Below are 24,431 nucleotides of genomic sequence, written 5' to 3' on the forward strand. Positions count from 1 at the left end.
GACTCGGACCCCTCCCTCTGTGTTCGTTAACTTAGATTGTAGTGGGTAGGCAGATTGGTTTTGTTGACTTTTTAACTGTAATTGGTTACTGCACAAGTCATGCAAAATGTATTTAGTATTTTGTGCCAACATTCTTCTATACGTAGGCTCATGATTAAGATAAGATGAAAGCCAGTGGGCAGGATCAGGGCACACAGCACAGAACTTTAAAGTCTGTAAAATAATAATGAGGACCTTGGGGTTGGGGAGGAGATAAGTAAACCATTTATTAATGATGCACTTTAAATAAAATAAAATTCTCCATTCTCAGTTCTGTCCATGAAAATCATTATCGTCATCAAAATTAGAGGCTACCTGTGATTTCAGCTGAAAATAAAAATCACATATGTAGTGCATAAAAACACAAGATCTGAATTGTGTAAATCGAAGCTTTTCTTGAGCGTAATTTCCCATGGTGTTCCTAGAAAATAGGTCATTTTTCCACAGAAGGTTCTTTTGGCTTCAGATCTACTGAGAAGTTGGGTATCTTGGAGAAAAAATTTAGAGTTGTGTTTTAGGCATTTTAGGAAGTGACTTCTCAGGAGATCAGACATTTTATTCCTTAGAAAACTTTAATATCAAGTGAATTGCTTTTTCATCAAAAAGTGATTTTCCTTTCTCTTTGCCCCATTACTCGTTTCTACTGATCCAGTACGAGGTGGATATAAAAGTTGAAATCCAGGCTAACTGTCTCCACAGAAGAGAGGACACACATCCACACTTTCATATCTGTTCTGCTGTGACAGAAGTCCATGTTGGCCATGAGATGAAGGGAGGGGAGAGATGGGGTGTGTGGTACTTACTGCCTCCATGGTGACCTTGGGAGGAAGACTCAAAGCTACCACTGGGATCATCCCAATTACTAGATGATAACTTGGCTCTGATTTAAGCTCACCATTGAAAACAAGAATGGTTAATTAATTTGTCACAATCAAATTCAGGTAGGAACTAGCATGCCAATAGCAACTCAATCCCATTTGCAGCACTGAAAGATTAAAATGTTTGCTTATAGCTCTAGGTGCTTGCAATACTCCTAAAAGGCAATGACCAAAAAGAAACAAATTATGTGTTGGGAGCTAATTCTCACTGGCTTGGTTTTCTGGATTGACTCCATTTAGTGGAAGTGAAGAAACTTTTAATTATCAAGTTTGTAGAACTACTTATTTTCAGAATATGTAGGTGGTATTCTTTCCAAAACTCTAGTATTTTTTGTTTGTTTGTTTTTGTCCTGACAGAGAGAGAGCAATACAATCAAATTAAATGTGCACCCTAAATATTTTTCACCCAATTGTCATCTGGAAAGTTCATAGATCTTAATATCTATACAAAACAAGGGTTAGATACTACATAGTTATTTCATTTGCTTCTATACTAGTGGTGTGGTGGTTGGTGGTGACTATCTGCTTGGCACAATCTAGAGACAAGCAAGCCTGTGGGTGTTCCTCTGAAGGATGATCTAGGTAACTCTGGCCTTTGAGCGCCAGGGTTATCTTGATTGCATTAACTGAAGTGAGAAGTCTCCTTCAGATGGTAGCATTCTCTGACTGGGAGCCAGGGTTATGTGAAGAGAGAGAGAGAGAGGGAGAGAGGGAGAGAGAGAGAGAGAGCTAATTAATAACATGCAGTCATTGAGCTCTCTGACTTCAAAGGCAACATGGCCAGCTACTTCCAGCTTCTGGTGCCTCAATTCCTCTGCACTGAAGCACTCAACATTCTTTGCTCTATAATGATGCACTGTTCTTGGCCCTGCACTGAGGCACTGTTCTTGGCCCTGCAATGATTCACTGTTCTTCAGTGCTGTTCTTCGCTGTTCTTTGGGTTGTAAGCCCAGTCAACCCTGATTTCCATACTGGGCTTTTGTCATATAGTCTACCACAGACACAGCCAAGTAACTCAATAAGTGGGAAAGTTAAAAACAAAAAACAAAAAACTTGCTTTCCTCACTAAGAGAAATTCAGGGAAACATCATACAATCATTCCTAAACATTAAATTTGGGGCTTATTGATTGAGCTGATTATTGATTCAGTTCTTTTAGTTGATGTTTATTTTTGGTGTATTTGGTGATCTGTGTCTGGGACGACTTAGTATTGTCATCCTCACTGTGTGTAGAATGCAAATAAATTATTTGTTCCCATTGTTTAATCATAAAACAACTTCTGATTCAAACAAGACATAGCCATGCATTTAATTACTGACTTTGCATAGTCACTCTGGTGTCGGCAGCAATAACCAGCCAGCATAATTATTTACTCATTCAGTAAGAAATGATTATGCATATTTGAAATCAATCTTTTGAGAATTTCTAAACTAATGTATTTAAAGGGAATGTAATCTTTGTTGTTCTTCCCGTGCAGATAAGGAATTCTTGTACTAATCCTCTGTCCCTAAATACCATGTGCCGCAAATTTGAATAATAAAATGAACATGCTGATACCAAATCCATGGTGTTGTAATGAGAAAGGGTTGAAGCAGAATAAAATTATACTAAGTGAGTAATATGTATCAAGTGTTAAATATAATAGTCCCTTTGTCTTGAGTTTCAAGGAGCCTGTGGTCAAAATGTACTAAGTAGAACATTTCAGACATAAACAATTCATCACTTTTTAAGTTGAGCATCATTCTGAGGAGTATAATGGGAGGTCTCCTTGTCCAACTCCTACTGCCTAGGGCCAGATCATCACTTTGTCTCCTGTATCCACCCCATATGTGGTACTTATCCACCAGTCACTTAGTAATGTCTCAGTTATCAAGTCCGTTGTCATGGTTTGGAGTATTTGTGCTCAAGTAACCATAAAATCACCTTAAAGAGTAACAATAATGATGCTGACAATTGTGCTATATGTTATAGCAGAGAATTATATTGCTATAGTTTATCATTTTAATTAGTTCTTTACCTGTCTATTTTGTAAATTGAAGCATCATGGGTAAACCTGTATCAAGTGACACTGATACATGGTATCTGTTGGTATGCCTCTGAAGAGGAACTATCTTATTGCTATAATAATAATAATAATAATAATTGCCATCATAGTTACTGTTACATTTCTATTCATTTGCTAAAGTAGCAGACAGGTTGTGAACAGATTTCACAAGTTTCATTTTTGATTAGCATTCACACTAGATATTTTACTTTTTTCTTGAGATTTAAAACCTTGTATAGTGCTCCATTTTTTCCAAGTCCTTCAAAGTAGGAAATGGTTCAGGATATAGTTTCCAGAGAATTTCCCCAGGACTCACAATATCAGTGTCTACCTCACATTCTGTGGAAAGGCACATATGTAGTCTACTGCCTTCCAGCTGCACAGCCTGACTATTCTGTACCTATGCACGAGACCACCACCAGCAGCAGCCTGTACACACACCTGCTAGAACACTGTGCAATGTACACACTCAGATACCGGAGGACTCTGAACTTGGAAATTTTGAGGGAAGCCACGAATTTCCTGAGTGTCAGAGGGATAGCAACTTCCTTTTAACTTAATTTGAATCCATTTGGTATTAACACAATTGGGCTCCCTAGACTTCTGAATAATTGAAATATACTGTGCACTCACATACAAGCGCACATGTACACACAGACATATGATTCCCAGTCAAAAGCTTTCCACCCTCTTTAATTGACTGTTGAGTGCAGATTTAATTATGCTGTGACAGCGGAATATATTTACCTGTGATGGTCTCTGCAGAATTAGATTTAGTTCTTTTACGGCATCTGAAACTTGTTTGGTTTCAATACGCCCCAGAACACTGCATATGTTTTTAACTTCTTCAAGAACATTATTCACATGTGGCTGTAGATGACAAGATCACATTGCACCATTTACTAAAATTCTTAAGCACTTGACCTCTTCATCATGAAGAAGGAGTGGAATGGAAGGTAGTTAGCTGTTTTCACATCAAAAGCTTCTGTTTAACTTCATATAAGTACTTTAATAACTAACTGAAGTCTAACTTAACATTACTTAAAATAAAATGAGAGAGGGAAGAAAGGGAGAAAGAGAGAGAGGAGGAGGAGGAAGGTGTTGTAACAAGACCAAAAGCTTGGGCAACTGAGGGGACTCTCCAGGAAGAGAGATGGAGGGCCTTTCACCTCAGGTGCATTTATTCCCTGTATGAGTCTTGGACTTCACTTCATACCTCCTGTGATAAGCAACTCAATTTATAAGACATGTTTATTCTCGTTGGGCATCAGATCATAGTTATAGATCATACATATATGAAAATCGGGTCCTTGTGCTCTGAATCTGGTTATCAACTTCTGCCTTGCTTTTGTGATTTCCCAGGTATACGTGCCAGGCCATTGTGTTTCAGTTGTTCTGTCCTGGGAAAGTTCTGGGAAAGGGCTGCTCTGTCAGTATTTAGTATGTGTTTATTGTCGTTTATTTACATGTTTTTCTGATTATGCTTTTCTGAACACAGACAACCTTCCTTGGGTCACTGCTTTCTATGTTACATTCATGTATAAAAGTATACAGAGATTGAAGTAAGATGGTCTGCAGCATTAGACTTCACAGGGCAATGACAGTAGACAAGAGGAGTGATAAAATAGGAGAGTAAGTGAGAGAAAGATAAGGATTCACAAAATAAAATTCTCAAACCTACGTTTTCTGGAATATTTTCTTAACAAAACATCAATTAAAGTTTACAGTTAGGAGGTTTTGCTCACGAATAGGACACCATTTCACCTATTTAGTGGAAAATAAGAACACTCCCTAATGTCTTCCTAGTACAATTTAATAGATTTTTAAAATAAACACTGAAAATAAATTTAGGGAGAATTATTAATGAATATCACAGAAGACAAAAATAGACATCCCACAAACATCAACAGAACTGACTGATGAAACAGCATTCTATCTAGCTCTTACAAATTTGAGACTAAGAAACACAAATGTTCTCTATGCGCACATGGACACACACCCTGTGTGCCCAGAAAAGAATGAATTACAGCTTAGCTCATAACAGAAATTGATTGATTGATTGATTGATTGGTCCTCCAGATGACAGAAAGCTAAGGGGAATCTTCCAGTCTGAACTGCAGCTCACCATTGGTCCTTCAGGGGCCCCAAGGAACTATGGGTCTGGATTTAGATTCTGTCATGAGGATTTAATGTTTATAGCTCACATTCAGACAGGTGCTGATGGATTAAACCTCATGGCTAATCCATTACAGGTTACAGGGTAGCCCTTCTTTCACCCCAACTCTCTTCTGTCTGGTTTTGGCTACATGAAGGGACAACTTATCTCTTTGATAGTTTACTTCTCACCACCATGAGCTGACTGCTGCCATGCCTCCTACCACAGTGGATGGCGGCCCCTCAAACCATGAGCCCCATTACACCCTTCTGCTTTAAGCTGTCCCTTGCTAATTTGCCAGTTACAGTTATAGGAGGATAACTATTTCAGAGGTTGGCATTATTGGGGTCTCAGGCAGAAGCAGACTCAATGAATCTGTGTGGAAACACTTTCCAACCATTCTCTAATATATGTATATTATTATATAATAGCTAATTACATAATATGTAATTATAATATCTAATATATAACACAATATCTAATATGTAAATATAATATCTAATATAGTATATAATATATAAATATATAATATATAAATATATATAAATATATAAATATATAATATATTTAATATATAAATATTAATTAATATATAAATATATATTTAATATATAAATATATATTAATATATAAATATAATATATAATATATGCATGTATATGCATTTGATGTATATGTACACATGTATATGCATGTATATGCATTTGATGTATATGTACACATGCACATACACATGCAGTCATGTACATATGCACCCATGCATGCACATATATGTGTTCACAAAAGCACATACATATACATGTCCATGCACAGAAACACACACATACATACATATATACACACACATACACTCATGTACAAACACACATGCATACACATATAGTGTGCATCCAAACACATGTATATACCTGGATACATGCACAGTACTGTGGTTACAGAGAAAATTTGTTTTGAACAGCCAAATCCTATGAAAGTCTTATGTTCACATATAAAGGAAGGTAGGCTTTAGAACAATATGATAAAAAACAAGCCTCTCAAAAGCATTGATTTAAGAATTGAGAAGGTATCTCCAGGAGCAATGAACTCCTCCACTTGCACATAAGCGTCAGGGTAGTTTGCAGAAGAGCTCTGTAATCCGCAGTCATTTGGACTGGGCTAAATTCCTCCTAACTCTAAGTTAATGAAACCACAAACAGTTATGCAATGCTATCTTTTGTGAGACAAGTTCTGAGTTTTATCTTTGAAGACATTCGATGTATCGCAGACCTCACAGGCTCCAAATCCCAGTACTTCACATAATAAACTTACCTGAGAAGTGTGTTGGTCACCAGAAAACATGGACGGCAAACGTTTCTCCTCCACGTCTTTCTGGAAAAGAGAATAGACATCACCGGAATGAAAGAAAGCTAACCAGGGCGGGCTTTCTTAGTGGTGACAAAGACAAAGGGGACAGAGACAAAGGCAAGCTGCTTTTACCCACTTCCAGGCCTCACAGGAATCTGAAGCAGTGTCTGTTTAATATCGAGTACCTGTTTAAATATGCTGCCTCAAAGTACCTAAACCAGCTTGTGACACTTGGGAGTTTAGGATGCTTTCCTTCCCAGATTTTTCCCTATTATGTTCTTCTCCCTCTGAAGAGATGGATATTTATTTTCTCTGTAGGAGCACTTTGGCTTGACCTGTAGAGCACTGGGCCAGTTGTAAAACGTGAAAGCAACCAACGTATAACGCCATATAAGATACCAAGTTGTGAATGGTTTTATATATATATATATATATATATATATATATATATATATATATAGAGAGAGAGAGAGAGAGAGAGAGAGAGAGAGAGTGCCTTGGATTCCTGGAGGTAGGGGTAACAATAGTTGTTTCCTAGTGAAGGTATAAGCCTTAGCTTCTGAGAAGCAGAGAACAAACATTAGAAATAGTTTGGGCACAGATGACTGTCCTCTGCTGATAAGGGAAGACCTGAGATGAAACCTCTGTGCAGAGGGGACACCCTGCCTTGATTCCAGAATCCTACTTGATGTCAACTCCACATCAGGCATTGGTAACAAGATACTTTGCTACACAAGCCTGAATGCAGACTTAAGGAGGAATTTACCTACTCTGCACAGGAGGGTCACTGTCCCCACCAGAAGTCCCAGTACAAAGTCACCTTGAGGATGTGCTTGGCTCATACAACAAGACCCCTCTAGACTCCAGTGCCAAATGAATGAGCCAATCATAGTGGATCAGACAGAGGAGAGGGAGCGTGGAGAAGGTCCTGTGTACAGATGTCTTCACAGGACTACATCCACCCTACACACTAATAGCCAGCAAAGGAAAGCCAACCACCCTCTGCCCTCAGTAAAACTTACCTGAATCTCTAATATAGTCCTACACATATTGTTTTGCATTCAATAAAAAAAATAAGATTGTCACAGAAACACAAGCCAACACAGCTCATTGTAACTAGGATATAAAGGTTAGTGATGCCAAACTATGAACTGACCATGATATCAGGACTAAACACCAACTCTCCTAAAATATGTGGATAGATTCACCAATAAGCTTAGTAAGGTGCCTAAGAAAGACTCAGGATAAGAATAACAATGAGGAGACTTCTATCATGTGCTATCAACATTTTCAATAAAACATGGGGATTAAATAACTTCCAACCTGATATAAAGAGCTGCTGGAGACATGACTCAGCAGTAAAGAACAGTGGCTGCTCTTCCAGAGGACACACACAGAGGACCTGGGTTTGATTCCCAGCACACACACACACACACACACACACACACACACACACCTACAACTCCAGTTGCAGGAGATCTGAAGTCTTCTCTGGAGTCCAAGGTACAGTAAGTACTCTCACATAATTCATATGCATACGAGAAATATAAAATTAAATTAAATAATAAATAAAATAAGGACAGAACAGGACAGGCTGTCTAGAGCCTGATATGCAAACTTGTGACTAATAGTTTTTTAAAGTGACGTCAACCTTCTTCAATTGAGGAGAGTAAACTATTTTAAATAAATGAGCAACTTATTACGCACTGAAAAAATAAAGAACACTACCGCTCACAGAGGAACTATGGGCAGCTAAGCGTGCTGGTATGGCTCTTTTCCTTCAGCAGTGTAGTCACCAATAAATTGTCTTGCCCCTTTAAGTAACCTTACTCCTGTGCTTATGCAGGCAACCTTGGTTAACCTCATTGGTCTCACACATCTACAAAACAAGCCCGAAACAAAAGAAAAGACATCAAAGACTGCGTGATTTGTTGGAAGAAGAAATTGGGTTAGATGTAAGAAAGAGGGGGGATGAGAGAAGTTGAAAGGGCTCCAAAATAATCAAATTCATTGTATATAAGTATGAAAATGTTAAAGAATTAAAAATGTGAATGATTACCATTTTATACAGAAAAGAGCAATTTGAAATGGGACACAGAATTGCAAGGCAGAAAAATAAATAATCTTAAGAAAACTGAAAAAAAGTATGCAAAGCTGTGGAAGCCTATCTTCAATTAATAAAAACATAACAATTTTTTAACCTGAGATTAAAGCAAAAATTCAAGTCCTGAAGGGGATAGCTCAGTAGTTAGGATACCTACTGCTTTTGTGTAATACCTGAGTTTGGTTCCCAGCACCCACATCAGGTGGCTTACAACATGTTTGCTATAAAATATTGAGGATGATTGTTACATTTATCAAAAAGTACATAAAAATTTGTTAATAAAAATTAAAATTAGCAACAAAACATAATTGCACACACCTCAATTGGACTATATCACACATTGGTGATAAAAGGAGCTAAGTTATATTGTGAAATGTGCATGAACTTATTGGGTAGCTATGCATAAACACCCCCAAATTCATACCCTAGGAAAATTATTGATATTTTCTCCAATTTCTGAAAACAGTATAGGAGATAAACTGATGTCCATTTTTAACCTAATGGAGTACTATTCAACACTTAAAATGAACATAGCCAACACCACATGGAGCAAACATATTTGTGTATATGTGTGTGTGTCTCTGAGTTTCTGTGTGTTTCTGTGTGTCTCTGTGTGTGTGTCTCTGTGTGTGTGTCTATGTGTGTGGTGTGTATGTGTTTGTGTGTGCTTGTGTTTCTGTGTGTGTGTTTGTGTGTGTCTGTGTTTCTGTGTGTGTGTTTGTGTGTGTCTATGTGTATGTCTGTGGTGTGTTTGTGTGTGTCTGTGTTTCTGTGTGTTTGTGTGTATCTGTGTATGCATGTGGTGTGTTTGTGTGTGCCTGTGTTTCTGTGTGTGTGTTTCTGTATGACTGTATCTATGTATGTGTGTGGTGTGTCTGTTTTTCTGTGTTTGTGTTTCTGTGTGTCTGTGTTTGTGTCTCTGTGTGTCTGTATCTGTGTTTGTGTGTTTGTGTCTCTGTGTGTCTCTGTGTGTGTGTCTCTGTGTGTGTCTATGTGTGTATCTGTGTATGTGTGTGGTGTGTTTGTGTGTATCTATGCTTCTGTTTGTGTTTCTGTGTGTCTGTGTTTGTGTCTCTGTGTGTCTGTATCTGTGCTTGTGTGTTTGTGTCTCTCTGTGTGTGTGTCTATGTGTCTGTGTGTCTCTGTGTGTGTATGTGTGTTCCATAGGAAGACTGTGAAGGTCAGAGCACAGAATGTGTTATCTCCTTTCTCTAATTGGGTTGCAAGGACAGGCTTGATGACAGATGCATTTACCGGTGACAGGTGGAGCCATCTTGTGGGCACAAAGGACATGTCTTCTGTGAAATAAAGACAAAATAAAAGGGCCCAGAGTCACAGACACCAGCATTACATGGTCCTTCTCCAGTGTCTGTCATATAACTAGCCTTCATATTGTGTGTACATTACTAACTGTTCGCCCTGTGATACCCAACATACATGAGCCCTAGACAAAGTGCAGACGGTGGGTCCTTCTTTCCAGAAACTTCTCTGGGGCTCTTGCTCTCCCTAGAACCCCAGCTTCTTCGCTGTGGACTCTCTTCCACTCTAAGGACTGCGACTCTAAGGATTTTGTATCTTCAGTCTCAGAGTGAATGTTCTTTACACAATAGTTCTGACTTTCAGGCATTTCAGCCTGGCCTGCATTTCTGCTAATGCAGCCTTCATCCTGAAAATTGTGTCTGATTTCCCCATGACCTCCGATTCTGTGTCCTCAGTTTCTCTCTTTCTGACCTCTCTCTGGTCATCATACCTGGTCATTTTTTTTTCTTATTTTCTTCTTATGAAATTTTTCCTTTCAAAAACCTTTTACTATATCTGATTGTGATTATAAGCTGGGTTGATGGCTTTATTCTGGATTCTCTATAAGGCACCTCCCTCCCCCTGTGATAGCAATGAAAACAAGGTGGCCGTGGTTTTTGTGAGACTGATACCACGTGACTCATGCTCCTGTGATGATGTTCTTCCAATCCCCACCCTGTGTAAAACACATTACACGGGTCATTTTCACTGATCTTTAAAGGTATCATTGTCTTATATTTTATTATCTCTACTGTAGCGATAAGGAATATGAATTAGGAAGGCTAGGTAAAACTCCTCCACAGTAACGGAAGCAGACAGACCTGGATTATAACTCTGCTTAAATTATGTTTGAAATTGGACATTCTGAACATCTACTAGTATTTTTGCTGTTACAAAGAGTGCTTAATTCTAAAAAAAAAAAAACTATAACGTGTTATTACATCCCATACTAGGTCTTCCTGCTTATATTTTGAGTTTTCTTCCTCTCTGGGTGGTTTGTGACTTTAGTCAAGGAGCCTGTCCTTATTTCTCCTGAGCTGTTTAGTGTGAATACAAAAGACACATTATTATTTTGTTTGTTATCGCTATAGCTTCTGGATCATAGGCCAGATGGTGGAAAAACTGGGGTGGAGGGCTCTTCGCCCTTCCTATATCAGGTAGACATTGTGTTGAGCCCAATCACACTTCAGCTTGAGTTGATTTTGAACAATCTCGGCCCATGTGCCATGTATGCAATTAGTGCAGTGGCTCATTAGCTTTGCTTACCTCTAAAGGTCCGGACTGACATTTCAGTGGGAACTCAGCAAGGAAATTGAAGTGTCCCAGTAAGAAGCAATTTTGAATCAGAAGTCAATTCTTTCAGCCAGGGTAAGACCTGATTTTATACTGTGCTGGGATGAATAGGCTCCACTCTGGGAATTACTTATGTAAATGGACCAGTCTCAAGCCAGGTCCTCAGGCTCTCCAGGGAAGGGCACTTACCACCTCTCTATTCAGGGAGCAAAACCTTCAATTTTTTGCATCAAGTAAGCATTCAGTAATTGCTTTTGGAGAACTCTTTTGTTTTTAATTTCTTTCAAATTTTAAGAAATATAGAACACAGAATGTATTCAAAATTATTTTTCAGAAAATTCAAAATTTTCCATGGAGTGGAATTCAGGAGATAAGTGTCCAACAGAAAAGTTTCATATAAGCTATCTGCACTATTAGCCACCCAGGACACAACCCAGGCCATCCAATCTGAAATTAATGAAGTCTAAAATATGTTGAAATAATTACTTCAAGGAACAAACCTAAAGTCAGTTGAACTTATCCACATGACTCAGAAATATTCATGACATTTATCCACCTGAGGATTTGTTACCTTGTTTTCAAATTATGCATAGTAGTCTAAGTTTGTAAGAGATGGTAGAAACATTATTTTTCAAATCAATGCTGTTTGGGACATTGATAAAATGGTATTTGTCAAAGAAGCAGGCGGTCTGACACTGGGATGATGACGCAATGCTGCTTAATTAATTAATGCTGCTGTCAATAAGCAGGTGCAGCATTTTGAACTGACAATATTGTGGTCCACCCACACATTGTTCTGGAAGGTCTGCTTCAAAAGCTCACCTAAGAAGCTTTTTATGAGTCTAACAGGATTGCTCAGGGGTTAAGAACGTGTACGGGTCCAGGGGACCCAAGTTCAGTTCCCAACATGCATTTCAGATGCCTCACAAGCACTTGGAACTGCAGCACTGGAGGGTATGATGCCCTTTTCTGTCTGCTGAGCACATTTGCACTCATGTGCACATACTCAGAGAGACATACACATGTGCACATAACAGTAAGAATTAAATCTAAAAAGAAAATCTCTTTGGTTTGGATTGAGTTCATGTGGAACCACACAGGCACTGTGGTCTATTTATAAATTAATCCAGTTGCAAGCAATGATTGTGTTCTGCTAATGACAACGTGAAGACAGTGTTTCTTTGATGTTTTGCCAATATTTTAGTCACACTGGAAAAATTAACAGTGGCCAATGGTTTCTTTCAAACTGAACATATGGATGTCTTCCTATGTGAGTAATGTGATCAAGTTTCTAAAGTTGAAAAGCCTGAAGTGTTACAGATCTTCAGAGAGTGCTTCAGAAGTCTGAGCACATGTGTATGCATGTGTGTGTGTGTGTAAAGTAGATGTCTACAACACACAAACAGCACTGAGCGATTAAACTAAATGAAATAAACTCTTGAGATTATTAACCCTAGAACCTGCATAGATGTTTGACATCTTAGTCCTAAGAAAGGTTATTATAGGATTGAACAAGTCAAGTGTAAAAGAGCACAACTTATGACATCTCATACACACAGAGAGAGACAGAGAGAGACAGAGAGAGAGAGAGAGAGAGACAGAGAGAGAGACAGAGTGACAGAGAGACAGAGAAAGACAGACAGAGAGAAAGAGAGAGAGAGACAGAGAGAGACAGAGAGAGAGAGACAGAGACAGACAGAGAGACAGAGAGACAGACAGAGAGAGAGACAGAGAGAGAGAGACAGAGAGAGACAGAGAGAGAGACAGAGAGACAGAGAGAGAGAGAGAGAGGGAGAGAGAGAGAGAGACAGAGAGAGACAGAGAAAGAATGAATGAATTCATTGAATTCATGTATGTGCTGTAATGCACCCATGAAAGATGTTGGTCATCTTTCTAAGTTTTTCTGTACTCTACTTTTTATTTTTTTAAAGACAAGTTTTCTTTATTACAATTAGAAAAACTAAGTATTTCCATAAAATACACCGTAGACTTTGGGTTTCTGTCTTGTGGTCACCATTCCTTACAGTATGGTAGTTGAGTCTAGTGGGTGGTCAACTGGACAAATTGGTCTACTAGAGTCACATCCGGTAGGGAAGATCCAGTCCCACATCAGCTGCCTTTCTTTCCTCATGGTGACACAGGAAAGAACCCCTACCATTTGTAGGTCTATCAGACTTGGACCTTTCAGACTCTAGAACTGAAATAGCTATATCTTCATTCTGTCTGTCTGTTTGTGATTTGTTTGCCAATGGAATCACCTGTAGCCCAGGGTGGCCTGGAACTCACTACAAAGTTGAACATGATCTTGAACTTTCAATCTTCTGGCCTTCATATCCTTAGTGTCTCCCTCCTCACTCACCAAATCTCTGTGGTTTATATGAACTACCAAGTCTCAGGAATTCTATTATAGCAACACAAAATAGATTCTAGTAACATGAGGTGGTACGGAATCAAGGATGCACCATATCCAATCACTCTTATCCTGTTGTAAGGACAGACAGAACAGGGTGGAAGAGACTGCTGGGATGCTGCTATGTGCCATGAATTGTTCAGCAACTATCAAAGACAAAGAAGTACACATTGAAGTGATTACTGTCCACATTCTCCAAAAGGGATAAATGCTGTACTCTACTTTTTAGGACAAGGTCACTTATGAAGACAAGGTCACTGTATCAGCTGAATGACCTGGCCAGTGAGCCCCCTGGATCACCTGGACTCTGCTTTCCCAGGCCTGGGGTTATATATATGCTACCATACCCAGTTTTTTACATGTCCACCGGTGATCGAAACTCAGTTCTTTGTATTTGCCATACCAGGTACTTTACCTCCGAGACATCTCCTGAGCCTCGCTTAGGCTACTTCTATAAGAGTTAAAGTACTGTCATTTTCATTCACTCATATCTCATATCTTTACATTTCTGTGTTCAAGACAGGTCCAAGAAAGATAATTGTGGTAGAGAGAGTACTAAACTTCTGGGAGGAAAATGAGGTAGATAATTGTATTGGCATCCCCATATTGGAAATTATTTGTATAGAATTCACATTCATATACAAGTTCAGCATCCACATCAAAACTACAACTTCCACTGAAGCTCATCCCTGCTAGGCACAGTCAGTGGCCTGAGAGCTGCATCTTCTCACAGACCTGTTGATCCCACTGGTTCACGAGAAAAGGAGCCATCACCTGATCAAAGTTAGGCTCTGATTTGTGGGGTTTTGTGTAAGGTGTTCTTTCTGCTGACTTACTTTTGAAATGCCAGCTCTTTGTAAGAGCAGCTCTCAGAAATGATATGCCTAATGGAGACCACAACCGGGAGGCACAGCAGGTGCCTGGACTTTAGTAGCCTTGGATTGAATCCATTATTCTCTCCTGCTGAGCCATCTTCTCCCCTCCTTGTTACTCTCTGGAATTGATCTCTCCATGCAGTCAGCTGCAGCCAGGAAATCTGTGGTTATTTTAGGCTTCCTGAGTCTTTCACCCAATCATGCAAATTTCACATTTCACCCCATCTCCGACCTGCACTATGATGCTGGATTGGGCCCTCACTATCACCTTGAGCTAATAGGATGCCTCTCTAATCACCAGCAGCCAATTCCACTGCTATGAACGATGGCCTCTGCCATCAGCTGATAAATCAAAAAGGCATTAGTTACTTATATAAGATCCAAAGGAATCTACATAACTCTTGCCAGCCTCGAGCCTTGAATCTGATTGAAGTAGTATAAAATTTAATATGGTTTTTAACACACCAGGCAGTTCCTCAGCTCATTGGTTTCTGTCTCTGTTTCTTTTTTCTTTTTCTTTTTTTTTTTTTCTGAATGTTTTCTCTACTTTCCACCTTTCTTTAAGGTTTCCCAGTGCTGACCAGGAAACACATTGTCGTATTGCAACAAACAATGGGAACATGTGATGCTAATTAGTGGTTTGGTTTTTTTTTTTTTTTTTCTTCGTCTTTATGTGGTGTGTGTGTTGTGTGTGTGTTCTGTATGCAAACAGATTTTTGGTAGCATCTACAGCATTTTATTGAATATTTCCCTTATTTATATTCTCATTGCAGGATAGTAATCCCCTTGAAATGTGGACTCTTCTTTATCCATCTCTATTTCTTAAGAAATTTGCAAAGTTTAAGAAAAAGGGGAGATGGTTGATAAATGCTCATTGAACAGACCACGGTTAAGGCTATGGAAGCTAACCTGGAGTTTCAACAGGTGTTCCACGTGGAGGTTGTATTTTTTCATTACTGTGGAGAGGCATTGTCTATGAAGGTAAAAAACAAAAAAAATTGGTTAAATTTGTGTAGAAAATTAATATCACACATTTAGTATGGACATCTATCACAAGTTCCAATATTTTCCATGATTCTCTATTAGGCAGAACATAAGCGGATTTCTTGATATGACTTAAAATTTGTACCTTAAAATTATTTTTAATTTAGTAAACTTTTAGAAACAATTTGGGGAATTCTTGCATCGACTCCCTCCATTCTATCACACTTGATCTCTTACCCTTGAAGACATATTTAAACTAGCAGGCATTTCACAAGCCCACCATTCCCACAAGGTTCATAGATTATGTCAATTCATTGATATAATCTATGAACAATTTATACAATCACATACTGTGACAATTAGTACATACTGTGTGATTGTATTAATTGTCAAGTTGACAGAATATGAAATCACTTTAGAAAAAAAGGCTCCTGGGAATATCTTGATATAGGTTTAGTTGAGATAGAAAAAAATCACTAACTGTGGGTGGGTCCATTCCATGGGAAGGGGGATCCTGGACTGTATAAGATGCAGAGGGTAAGCTGAGCATGAATACATCTCCATACCTCCTTTCCATTTTTACTGTTCATGACACCAGCCACTCAAACTCCCGCGGTTGTGACTTCTTCATAGGGATGAACTGTAATCTTGAACTATGGGCTGAAATAAACCCTTTCTTTCTGTGATGTAGGAGCTGTTGCTGAAAATATCTAGTGAAGTTAGCATCTGGTCTTTCCTTGGTCTCTAGGAGTTGAAGATTAGTCACCATTGACCAGTGTGATAGTGTTAATAGTCAACAGGACACGGTCTGGAGTCATCTAGAACACTCGGATTTGGGGTTAGGTAGGAGACTTGTCGTGGTGTATGCTGATGACAGATAATTTATATTAAGTTAGCCTCTGGCTCTGTCGGTGAGGAAGTATCTGGATTAAGTTAATTGAAGTAGGAAGATCCATCCTGAGCATAGGTGCCATCATCCGTTAGGTTTTGGACATAAACCGTATTCACCTCTTTCTTCTTCCTGAGCTACTTCAAATTTCTGTAGCCTTCACTCTTCCGTCATGATGGATTTTACCTTCAAATTGTGACCCACTGCAAAAGAAACCTTTCCTTTCTTAAGTTGTTTGTGCTGTGGTATTTTATCACAGTAGCTAGAAAACTAGCTAAGGTAGCCAGTTACATGATTGGTCATGTACATATTAGAAAGGCTCCTTGGAAGTCCAAAGGGCCAGTGTTTGGAAAGATTCCAGATGGCTTCCTGGAGGTTAGTGTGCCTGAGAGAGGTGGGGTCTCTGTATCCTTTGACTCATCTCTTCCCTGACCATTGCAATGCCTCAACATGCAAAGTATCAACATGCACCTTTGAGTCTGTGAAACCATCATGAACCTCAGGGGAGGGAGCTAAGGCTTCAGTTTAGAGATGATCACAAACATAAGCTACCTTAGCATCTGAATAATAATGGGTGAGTCTCTGATGGTTTTGGCGTCCTCAATGTATTTTCCTTGTGGCACCATCTCCAGGTAGACCTTGTCAATGTTGAATTGACTATGAGGATACATAGAAGGTGTCTACTACAAAACTAAACTCTTGCTTGTTAGCAGGGAAAAATGTTCACATCTCTTAGGGTCATAGAAACTTCTTTGTTGATGTAAGGCCAGAGGAGAGATAGTTCACTACAAAAACCCAAATGCAATTCATAAGCAGATAATGATAAATGTTAGCATTAAGAAATACTAAATATCCCATCTTAAAAATCATTTGGCAGGTATTTATGATGGATGGGGCTGTCTTAGGCAACAGACCACTGAATTTTTCTTCCCCAAGCTTATTTATTGTTCCAGATTTATCCATGTTTAGTTGGTATGTATATGATTTGAGTAGGGATTCTTGCTGGCTTTGCTGCTCAGAGCACTTTCTAAAACATTATTATCTTTATTTGTCCTGAAAACTCTTGAGCTAAATTTAATAATGAGTTACAGACAAAAACCTACCTGGAAAACCCATTAATACATTTTCCAGTAGCATTCTTCTCATGTGCTACCTCCTTATCTGTTTAACTGTCATTTTAAGACAAAATACATAAATTCTATACAAGCCAGTAGAGTGGTAGTAAAAGAAAAGAGCATTTGTATGCAAAATATGTTCTTAATGTTAAAAAGACCTCCAAGAACACATCTGTTCTTTCACTTTGCTTGCAAATATTATTATATCCATCTAATAGAAAAGAAAAATAATTGGAGATGTTGATGGTCAATCATTTTTCTCAACTTGTAAAAAATAGATAAGCCATAGAAGGCAGAGACCCAAAGATAAGCTTCTGTTGTTATTCTAGACATCAAGGGCTTGATAGCCTTGTTTTGTTGAGAAGGGATTTTGGTATGTAGTCCAGAATGGCTTTACACTTGCAGTCTTCCTGACCTTCCACTCTCCTCTTTTGAGGGTGTGGACCCCTGGGGTCATAGTGCTTGGCCTTGTAGTCTGTGAAGACAGGGAGGCAAACACTGTCTCGCAGAAAGCTAAGGCCTACAGTTGTTATGAAGTTGTATGGAACCAGTGCCAGGTAACACTGAGGAGACTTGGGTTGGAAACTGAAGTGTTAATTTGTTGATCTGGCTTTGGTCATGTCTGCAGTACTGTGTATATATCATTTTTGTTTTAACTTTGCTGTTTTAGTTTCTATAATGTTGCAGGATATCTGATCACACTGAAAAATGTTGAGACTCTGTAATTTACTGGGGGAAAAAAACCCATGAAGAACAACTATATGAACCAACCAGATCCTCCAGAGCTCTGAAGGACCAAACCACCAACCAAAGAGTACACATGGAGAGACCCATGGCTCCAGCCACATATGTAGCAGAGGATGGGCTTGTTGGACATCAATGGGATTGCTATCTAATATTATGAGTGAATGCCAGTAAAAATGTTGTGCATTGATAATTTTTTTGTTAAATATCTAAGACCTACTGAAAAAGAATAAATATAATATTTAAATTCTCCAAAAAACCCACCTATTTTTTTTTTTTTTTAGTTGTGGTGTAACTCAGCCTTAGCACACACCTTTAGTCCTTCTGACATGCTCTTAGAACACACTTTTAATCCCAAACAAAGAAAGTAGAGTTAACTTGTAGAAGGAAGCACCCATGTTCAAAAGTGATGTCTAAGTGAGTGGCAGACAAAGTGACGAATCAGAGAAAGATTTGACAGAACCAGCTATGCTCAACTCTCACAATCAAGAGAAAAGAGAAGCTACTTAAGGGAACAGCACAGAGAGAAAAGGAGAGGAGGCAGATTTACTGGATCAGTTGTACAGAGACAGGTTGCAGAGAGAGAACAAGCTAGACACCAGTGAAGACAGAACAAGCCAGAGAATGAGGATGAGCCAGGAGATTAGGACAAATTGTCACTTAGAATGAAGCCAAGCAGAGAAATTCAGTAAAAGCTCAGAGAAGCCAGATTGAATCAGTCAGCTTGGAGAGGAGTTTGAGTCAGAACAGCTGGGTTGAACCAGCCAGCCAGAATTCAGAAAAAAACTAGGAAGGAGTAAGCATATTCAGCAGCCAGTCTCAAGGCTGTAAACTTTCTAGGCCGAGATTGGATTGTATGGAGGCTAGAAGACACCAGGGTTAGGACTAGGTTAGCAGATGGAGGCAGTAAGCCTCTGAGACAACAATTGCATCAGCAAGTGCAAGATATAATAATGTATATAATAAAGGAGGAAGAGTATTGGCGTGTGGCATCTTATCCAGCTTTCCTGGATCGTTGCCCATGACCCTCAGGATAGAGTATAAAGGTGCAGGAGTTTATTCTGAACATAGGCTATCCCTGTTAGATGTTCTCTTACTCTAGGAAGACTTTTGCTTTGCCCTGACTTAATCCAATGGACACCTATGCACAGCCAAGGCCACCAGACAGATAAGGGCAAGTGGTAGCATGTATGAGACAAGAACAGGAGAATGTGGTTTTGGGACTATTTTCTCACATCCTCTGCTCCTCCATTCCTTGTCCCAAGAACTAGGCACAAGTCACAATACTCTGACAGGCAAGTTGGGAACCGTACTTCCTCGCCCAGGAACTTCCTTGTTAGGAATATGTTATTAATGTGTTAGGTTTTCTATCTCTCTATCTTACTTCTGGTTTCACTCTTTGGTATTTGTTTCTCCATGACCTGTGGGTAGTTTTGTTTTGTAAAAATGAAGCTATGGCCTTAGTTAATATCCCCAGTAACCTATATGTGGTTCTTGTAACTATGCATGAAGAAAAATCTTGGATTGGATGATGTTGGAAGTCCTTTTCAGTCCTAGCCATATGTGATGATGCAGAATGAGTCTGGGTGGCATGGGAGCCGTTCTGGGCAAAGTCAACACAGAAGCTGTGCTTCAACATGAAGATGCAGCCTTTGGAGGTTCCACTGTATGCGGGTTCAGCATTCACACTAACAGTATCTTAGGAGCCTGGGGTCAGTTATCTAACCTCTCAGAGCCTTGGTTTCCATGATTCTGAAGCAGGTAAGATGGGTCGGTCATCACAGACTTGAGAAGAGACCAAAGTGAGAAAATGCATGTAAAATATGCAATGGCTTCACAGAGTGATGTGTTACTAATATGCCACAAACCAATTTAACTAACCTTATAGCAGGCTTTGCTTTAGAGACTTATGGCACTCCCACCCTAACACAAACACATCTGACTTTCACTTCTCTCACCCCAGGTTCTTCCTGGTTTGTTTGTTTGTCTTTCTCATAACAGTTTAATTCCAGGAAAAGCCAACCTACCATCCTGATGCCTTCTGATGCATCTATTCTGATCGACACAGGCACACATTTAGGTGTGAGGATCAATTACGAGGTGCCCATTTCCTATCATTTGGGTTTCTGAATTTGAATTCACACTCCTCTGTTTATGACATATGAATTATATCAGGGAGGTCCAGAAGGAATCTTAAACAGGAGACAGTGACTTCCTAGGTGTGGGGATTGGGTTTTCACAAAGAGCCGAGTTACCTGAATACCCAGATTCACAAAATGAATAAGAAAAAAAAAAAGGAAAGAAATTCTTTGGAGTGTAATAACCAGCAGCAGAGATATTTCAAAATGAATGTCATATTATTCTGTAAGGTGCTAGCAACTCCTCAAGTACAGCTGAGTAGCTGTGAAGAATAGATAATTATTAACAGAGTTTGCCAAGGGGACTTACGTAGTAAAGTCCTGTAGCTGAAATGGTGCCGGTGAAGGGACAGTATTTACAATTGACTGAAAAGATATTGCGATCTGAGGATGCAGGGAGAAAAGTATCTTGGGACAGAAATAGGACAGCTTACCTGGATATTTTCCAAATATGTGTAAATTCTAGAAGTTGGTTCAGATGAAACGGACTGTGGTCATCTTCACTCTGCAGACAGACAGCAGCATATATTAATATTTATAGACTGAGTGGGAATGAGGAGCGGATGAAAATAGGTCTGGAGCTTCCTGCTGTCACGTCACTCAGCTCTTTTGATAACCTCAATTCATCATTTTTTATACTTTGTTTTAAATAACTCCCACTACTTAATCACATGAGCCCTCCTTCCAAGTGAGCAGGAAGCTGAGCCTTGGATGAGGATAAACCCAGAGGATCCTGGGAAAACATCGGGCTCCCACCAAGGTTAAACAGAATTTCTCCCCAGAAGGAGGAAGGCAGGTTTTTGACTCCAGTTTTCCTGCCTTCTTCCTCTCTATGCCCTTTTCCCTCTCCCTACTTCTCCTCAGACCTTCTCCCCTCTTTCTCATGCCTCTTCTTCCTCTTCTTCTTCTTTTTCTTCTTCTTCTTCCTCCTCCTCCTCCTCCTCCTCCTCCTCCTTCTTTGCACGCCAAGCTAGCCATGGCAGCACAGCACTTAACTTGCCAGATGATTGACAGAAGACACCTAAGTATTCTTTTTTACAGTGTTCTGCTGCTGAAGTGTCACTGTAACAGACTCATTTTATGCAAGTAATAAATTATAGCTATTGGTAGCTATAGATTCTAGGAGTTAATTGGCGATTTATTTTTCTTCCAATTGACAGGAAGCATCTATCTTAAAACATTAGTTTTACGGCCCCTATACAGAGGCTCGCAAAGCACACACTCGATCTCTCTCCCTCTCTCTCTGTCTCTCTGTCTCTCTCTCTGTCTCTCTTTCCCCCCGCCCCCCTCTCTCTCTCTCTCTCACACACACACACACAGACCTTGATCCCGTGGCCTCATGCCCAATAAGCATTGCATGCAAGTCTTATGCACAAGTGCTCACAGTGGTGTCTCCTTCATCCTAATGGCATCGACCACCAGGGCAGCACGTTTTGTTGTGGAAACCTGTTTCTTACAGCCTGGGTGACCCGTGCCTATTTTTAAAACTGCCTGTGCTCCTGACAGAAAACGTCAGAAGAAAGTCCTAAATGTGGCAACAGTGAATTAATTTTTACGTTGTCTACTTTGGTGAGTAGGCTAAAAGGAAGCAAGGAGACACAGAAAGAGTGAGAGCGGGCGGCCTTCTGCAACAATAGCTTGAAAGGACGCAGTTAGAAGCTGCAGAAATGTTAAGGAGATAGGGGTTTGCATTAGAGTCACCTGAGACAGAAATAGTGGTGCTGGTATTTTCCTCTTTGAAACAGAGAAAGATAAAGTTTATATTAAATTTGGTAAAAAACGAGTAATTACAAAGTTGTTTAAAAGAGAAGAGACAGTTGAATTTGTCGCCCTCGTGTGGTCTATGATGTCATTACAATGAAGGGTAAACTAATCTCTTGCACAGGTTTTGCAAGAATGTTTACTGGAAAAGAGGCAGAAGATTAGGTGTGTGTGTGTGTGTGTGTGTGTGTGTGTGTGTGTGAGAGATAGATAGATAGATAGATAGATAGATAGATAGATAGATAGATAGATAGATAGATAGATAGATAGATAGATAGATAGAGAGAGAGAGAGAGAATAAATGTTTTAAGACATATATTAGAAAACGAATGTAGTTAAGTAGGTGTAACATGTAGAACTTCAATGGCCACAGAAGTTAAATCAAAGCAAACATGTAGACAACTTTCATTTACTGAAGAACAAAGTCTAAAATACAGCATTTTCATGACTCCATATTAAACACTCAGAATTACTGTAAAAGTGCTTCACTAGTTTCCAGTATATTTTTGGGAGGAGGAAATTGGTCTTTTATTCCTAATGTCATTTATCAGGGACACTTATCTCAAATATGTATTTATTTCACACGTAGTTTTGTTTGCATGCATGCATGAATGTGCATCACGTGTGTGCAATGGCTAAAGCTAGTGGAGCAAGCTAGATACAGTGGAAGCAGAATCGAGGGAGATTGTAGTTGCTGTGTGAGCGCCTGTAGCTGGAATGGAGATCTCTGAAAGAGCAGACAGTGCCCCTGATCACTGAGCCATCTCTCTGGACCCTAGAAATACTTTTTAAAGTATCTAGAAAAGATAGAGAAAACCCTAAGTTGCCGTGAAATTCATTGCATACTTCACAAGGTAGTTTAATTTAGTTTCTCTAAAGCTGACATGGTATTAAGGAAAACAAATGAATTTTTTTCTCATGTAAAATCCATGACTGAGACAGTTCTGGGTGTGCCATCCCATGATATTAGAATTTGAGATAATGAGGCAAGGAGGATTGTGAGTTGGAAGTTAGCTTGTGCTCCATAGTAAGATTTTTGTCTTGAAAAAACTGGATTACTGTAGTTGTTCTGTGAATATCCTAGGCACTAGAAGGAAATCTTATTTCTGTGATTAGCTTATACAATTTTGGCAGTACTTTTGATCACATTTGAAAGAAATTTAAAGAGAATTGAAATATTAAAAGAGAGGTATTCAGGTTTTTACATCATTTTTTGTTGAGGTGGGAACATTACAATTATTGAAATCCAAGTTGATTTTTAAAGACCATTAGGTTACTTTCTGAACAACTGCAGCATTGGAGATAATTTGAGCTTCCTGAAACACTAAGGTAATTTCTCAAAGGCCACAAGTACCATAAATTTAATCAGGTGATAATAATGACGATATTTCTGGTAGAATGCAGAAAGCTAACTAAATTTACAATCTTCCCAGAAGGACAATATATTGCTCATAAATGTTTACAATTGAAATTCCGAAAATCAAAGAGGACTCAGTATTACTTTAAAAGCAGAATGAAGAAAGGACACACTGTTTGTGAAGACTATAAAAATAAAGGCCAGTTATTTTAAGTATAGGGATTTAAATGACAAAGAAGTACAAGCTGACACGTTGGTTGTATCAAATTAATCAGTATCCCACATGTGTCCAAGAAAGAAAACTGCAAAACTTAGCTTTCCATTGATGTGATGAAATATCATGACATAAAGCAGCCTGGGGAGGAAAGGGTGTATTTGGCTTATGGGTTACATCACCAAGGGAGGGCAAGACAGGAACTTAAGGCAGAAACCAAGAGGCAGGAAGCGAAGCCCACACCACAGAGGAATGCAGATGCCTGGCTTGCTACTTTCTATGCACAGCCCAGGCTCACTTTTCCATGGATGCTCCTTCCCATGATGGGCTGTGATCCTCCACATCAACTAAGGGTCAAGAAAATGCCTCCCAGACAGAGCTCCAAGCCAGTCTCATGGAAGACTCCATCAGCTGAGGTTCCCTTTTCCCAGCTGACTCTAGATTATGTCAAGCAGAGAGCTGAGGCTGACTATGACAGTAGCTGGGTTAGTTTGAATAAAAATGGCCCCCATAGGCACCTATATTTGAATTCATGGTCACCAGTTGGTGGAACTGTTTGGGAAGGATGAGGAGGTGTGGTCCTTATTGAAGGAGTTGTCATTTCAAGGGCTTGAGCTTTGATGTTCCAAAATCCCACACTGTTCTCCGTTAGCACCCTCTCTGCCTTCTGATTATGTGTCATGTGTAAGCTTCTAACTACTACACAAGCACCATGCTTGGCTGCCTTGCTACTCCCATGTTCCCTCCCATGCTGGCCCCCATGAGATTCCTTCAGGCATTGAGATTCC

General features: G+C 39.3%; 1 protein-coding gene across 4 annotated transcripts in view; it reads right to left on the reverse strand.

The window, feature by feature from the left end:
* The window catches only part of Pik3c2g (phosphatidylinositol-4-phosphate 3-kinase catalytic subunit type 2 gamma), a 349,836-nt gene that overhangs the window by 247,151 nt on the left and 78,254 nt on the right, over positions 1 to 24,431 (reverse strand). For all 4 annotated transcript variants that reach the window (XM_029478871.1, XM_021164809.2, XM_029478872.1 and 1 more), the window contains 4 exons: positions 20,746 to 20,816; positions 15,351 to 15,414; positions 6,425 to 6,484; positions 3,709 to 3,831 (listed from right to left, as the gene is read on the reverse strand). In XM_029478871.1, the coding sequence (XP_029334731.1) occupies positions 3,709 to 3,831; positions 6,425 to 6,484; positions 15,351 to 15,414; positions 20,746 to 20,816 (318 nt within the window). The remainder of the gene's footprint in view (positions 1 to 3,708; positions 3,832 to 6,424; positions 6,485 to 15,350; positions 15,415 to 20,745; positions 20,817 to 24,431) is intronic.

The sequence above is a fragment of the Mus caroli genome, unplaced genomic scaffold (genome assembly GCF_978045245.1).
Source record: "Mus caroli unplaced genomic scaffold, Mus_caroli_1 scaffold_7, whole genome shotgun sequence".
NCBI lineage: Eukaryota > Metazoa > Chordata > Mammalia > Rodentia > Muridae > Mus > Mus caroli.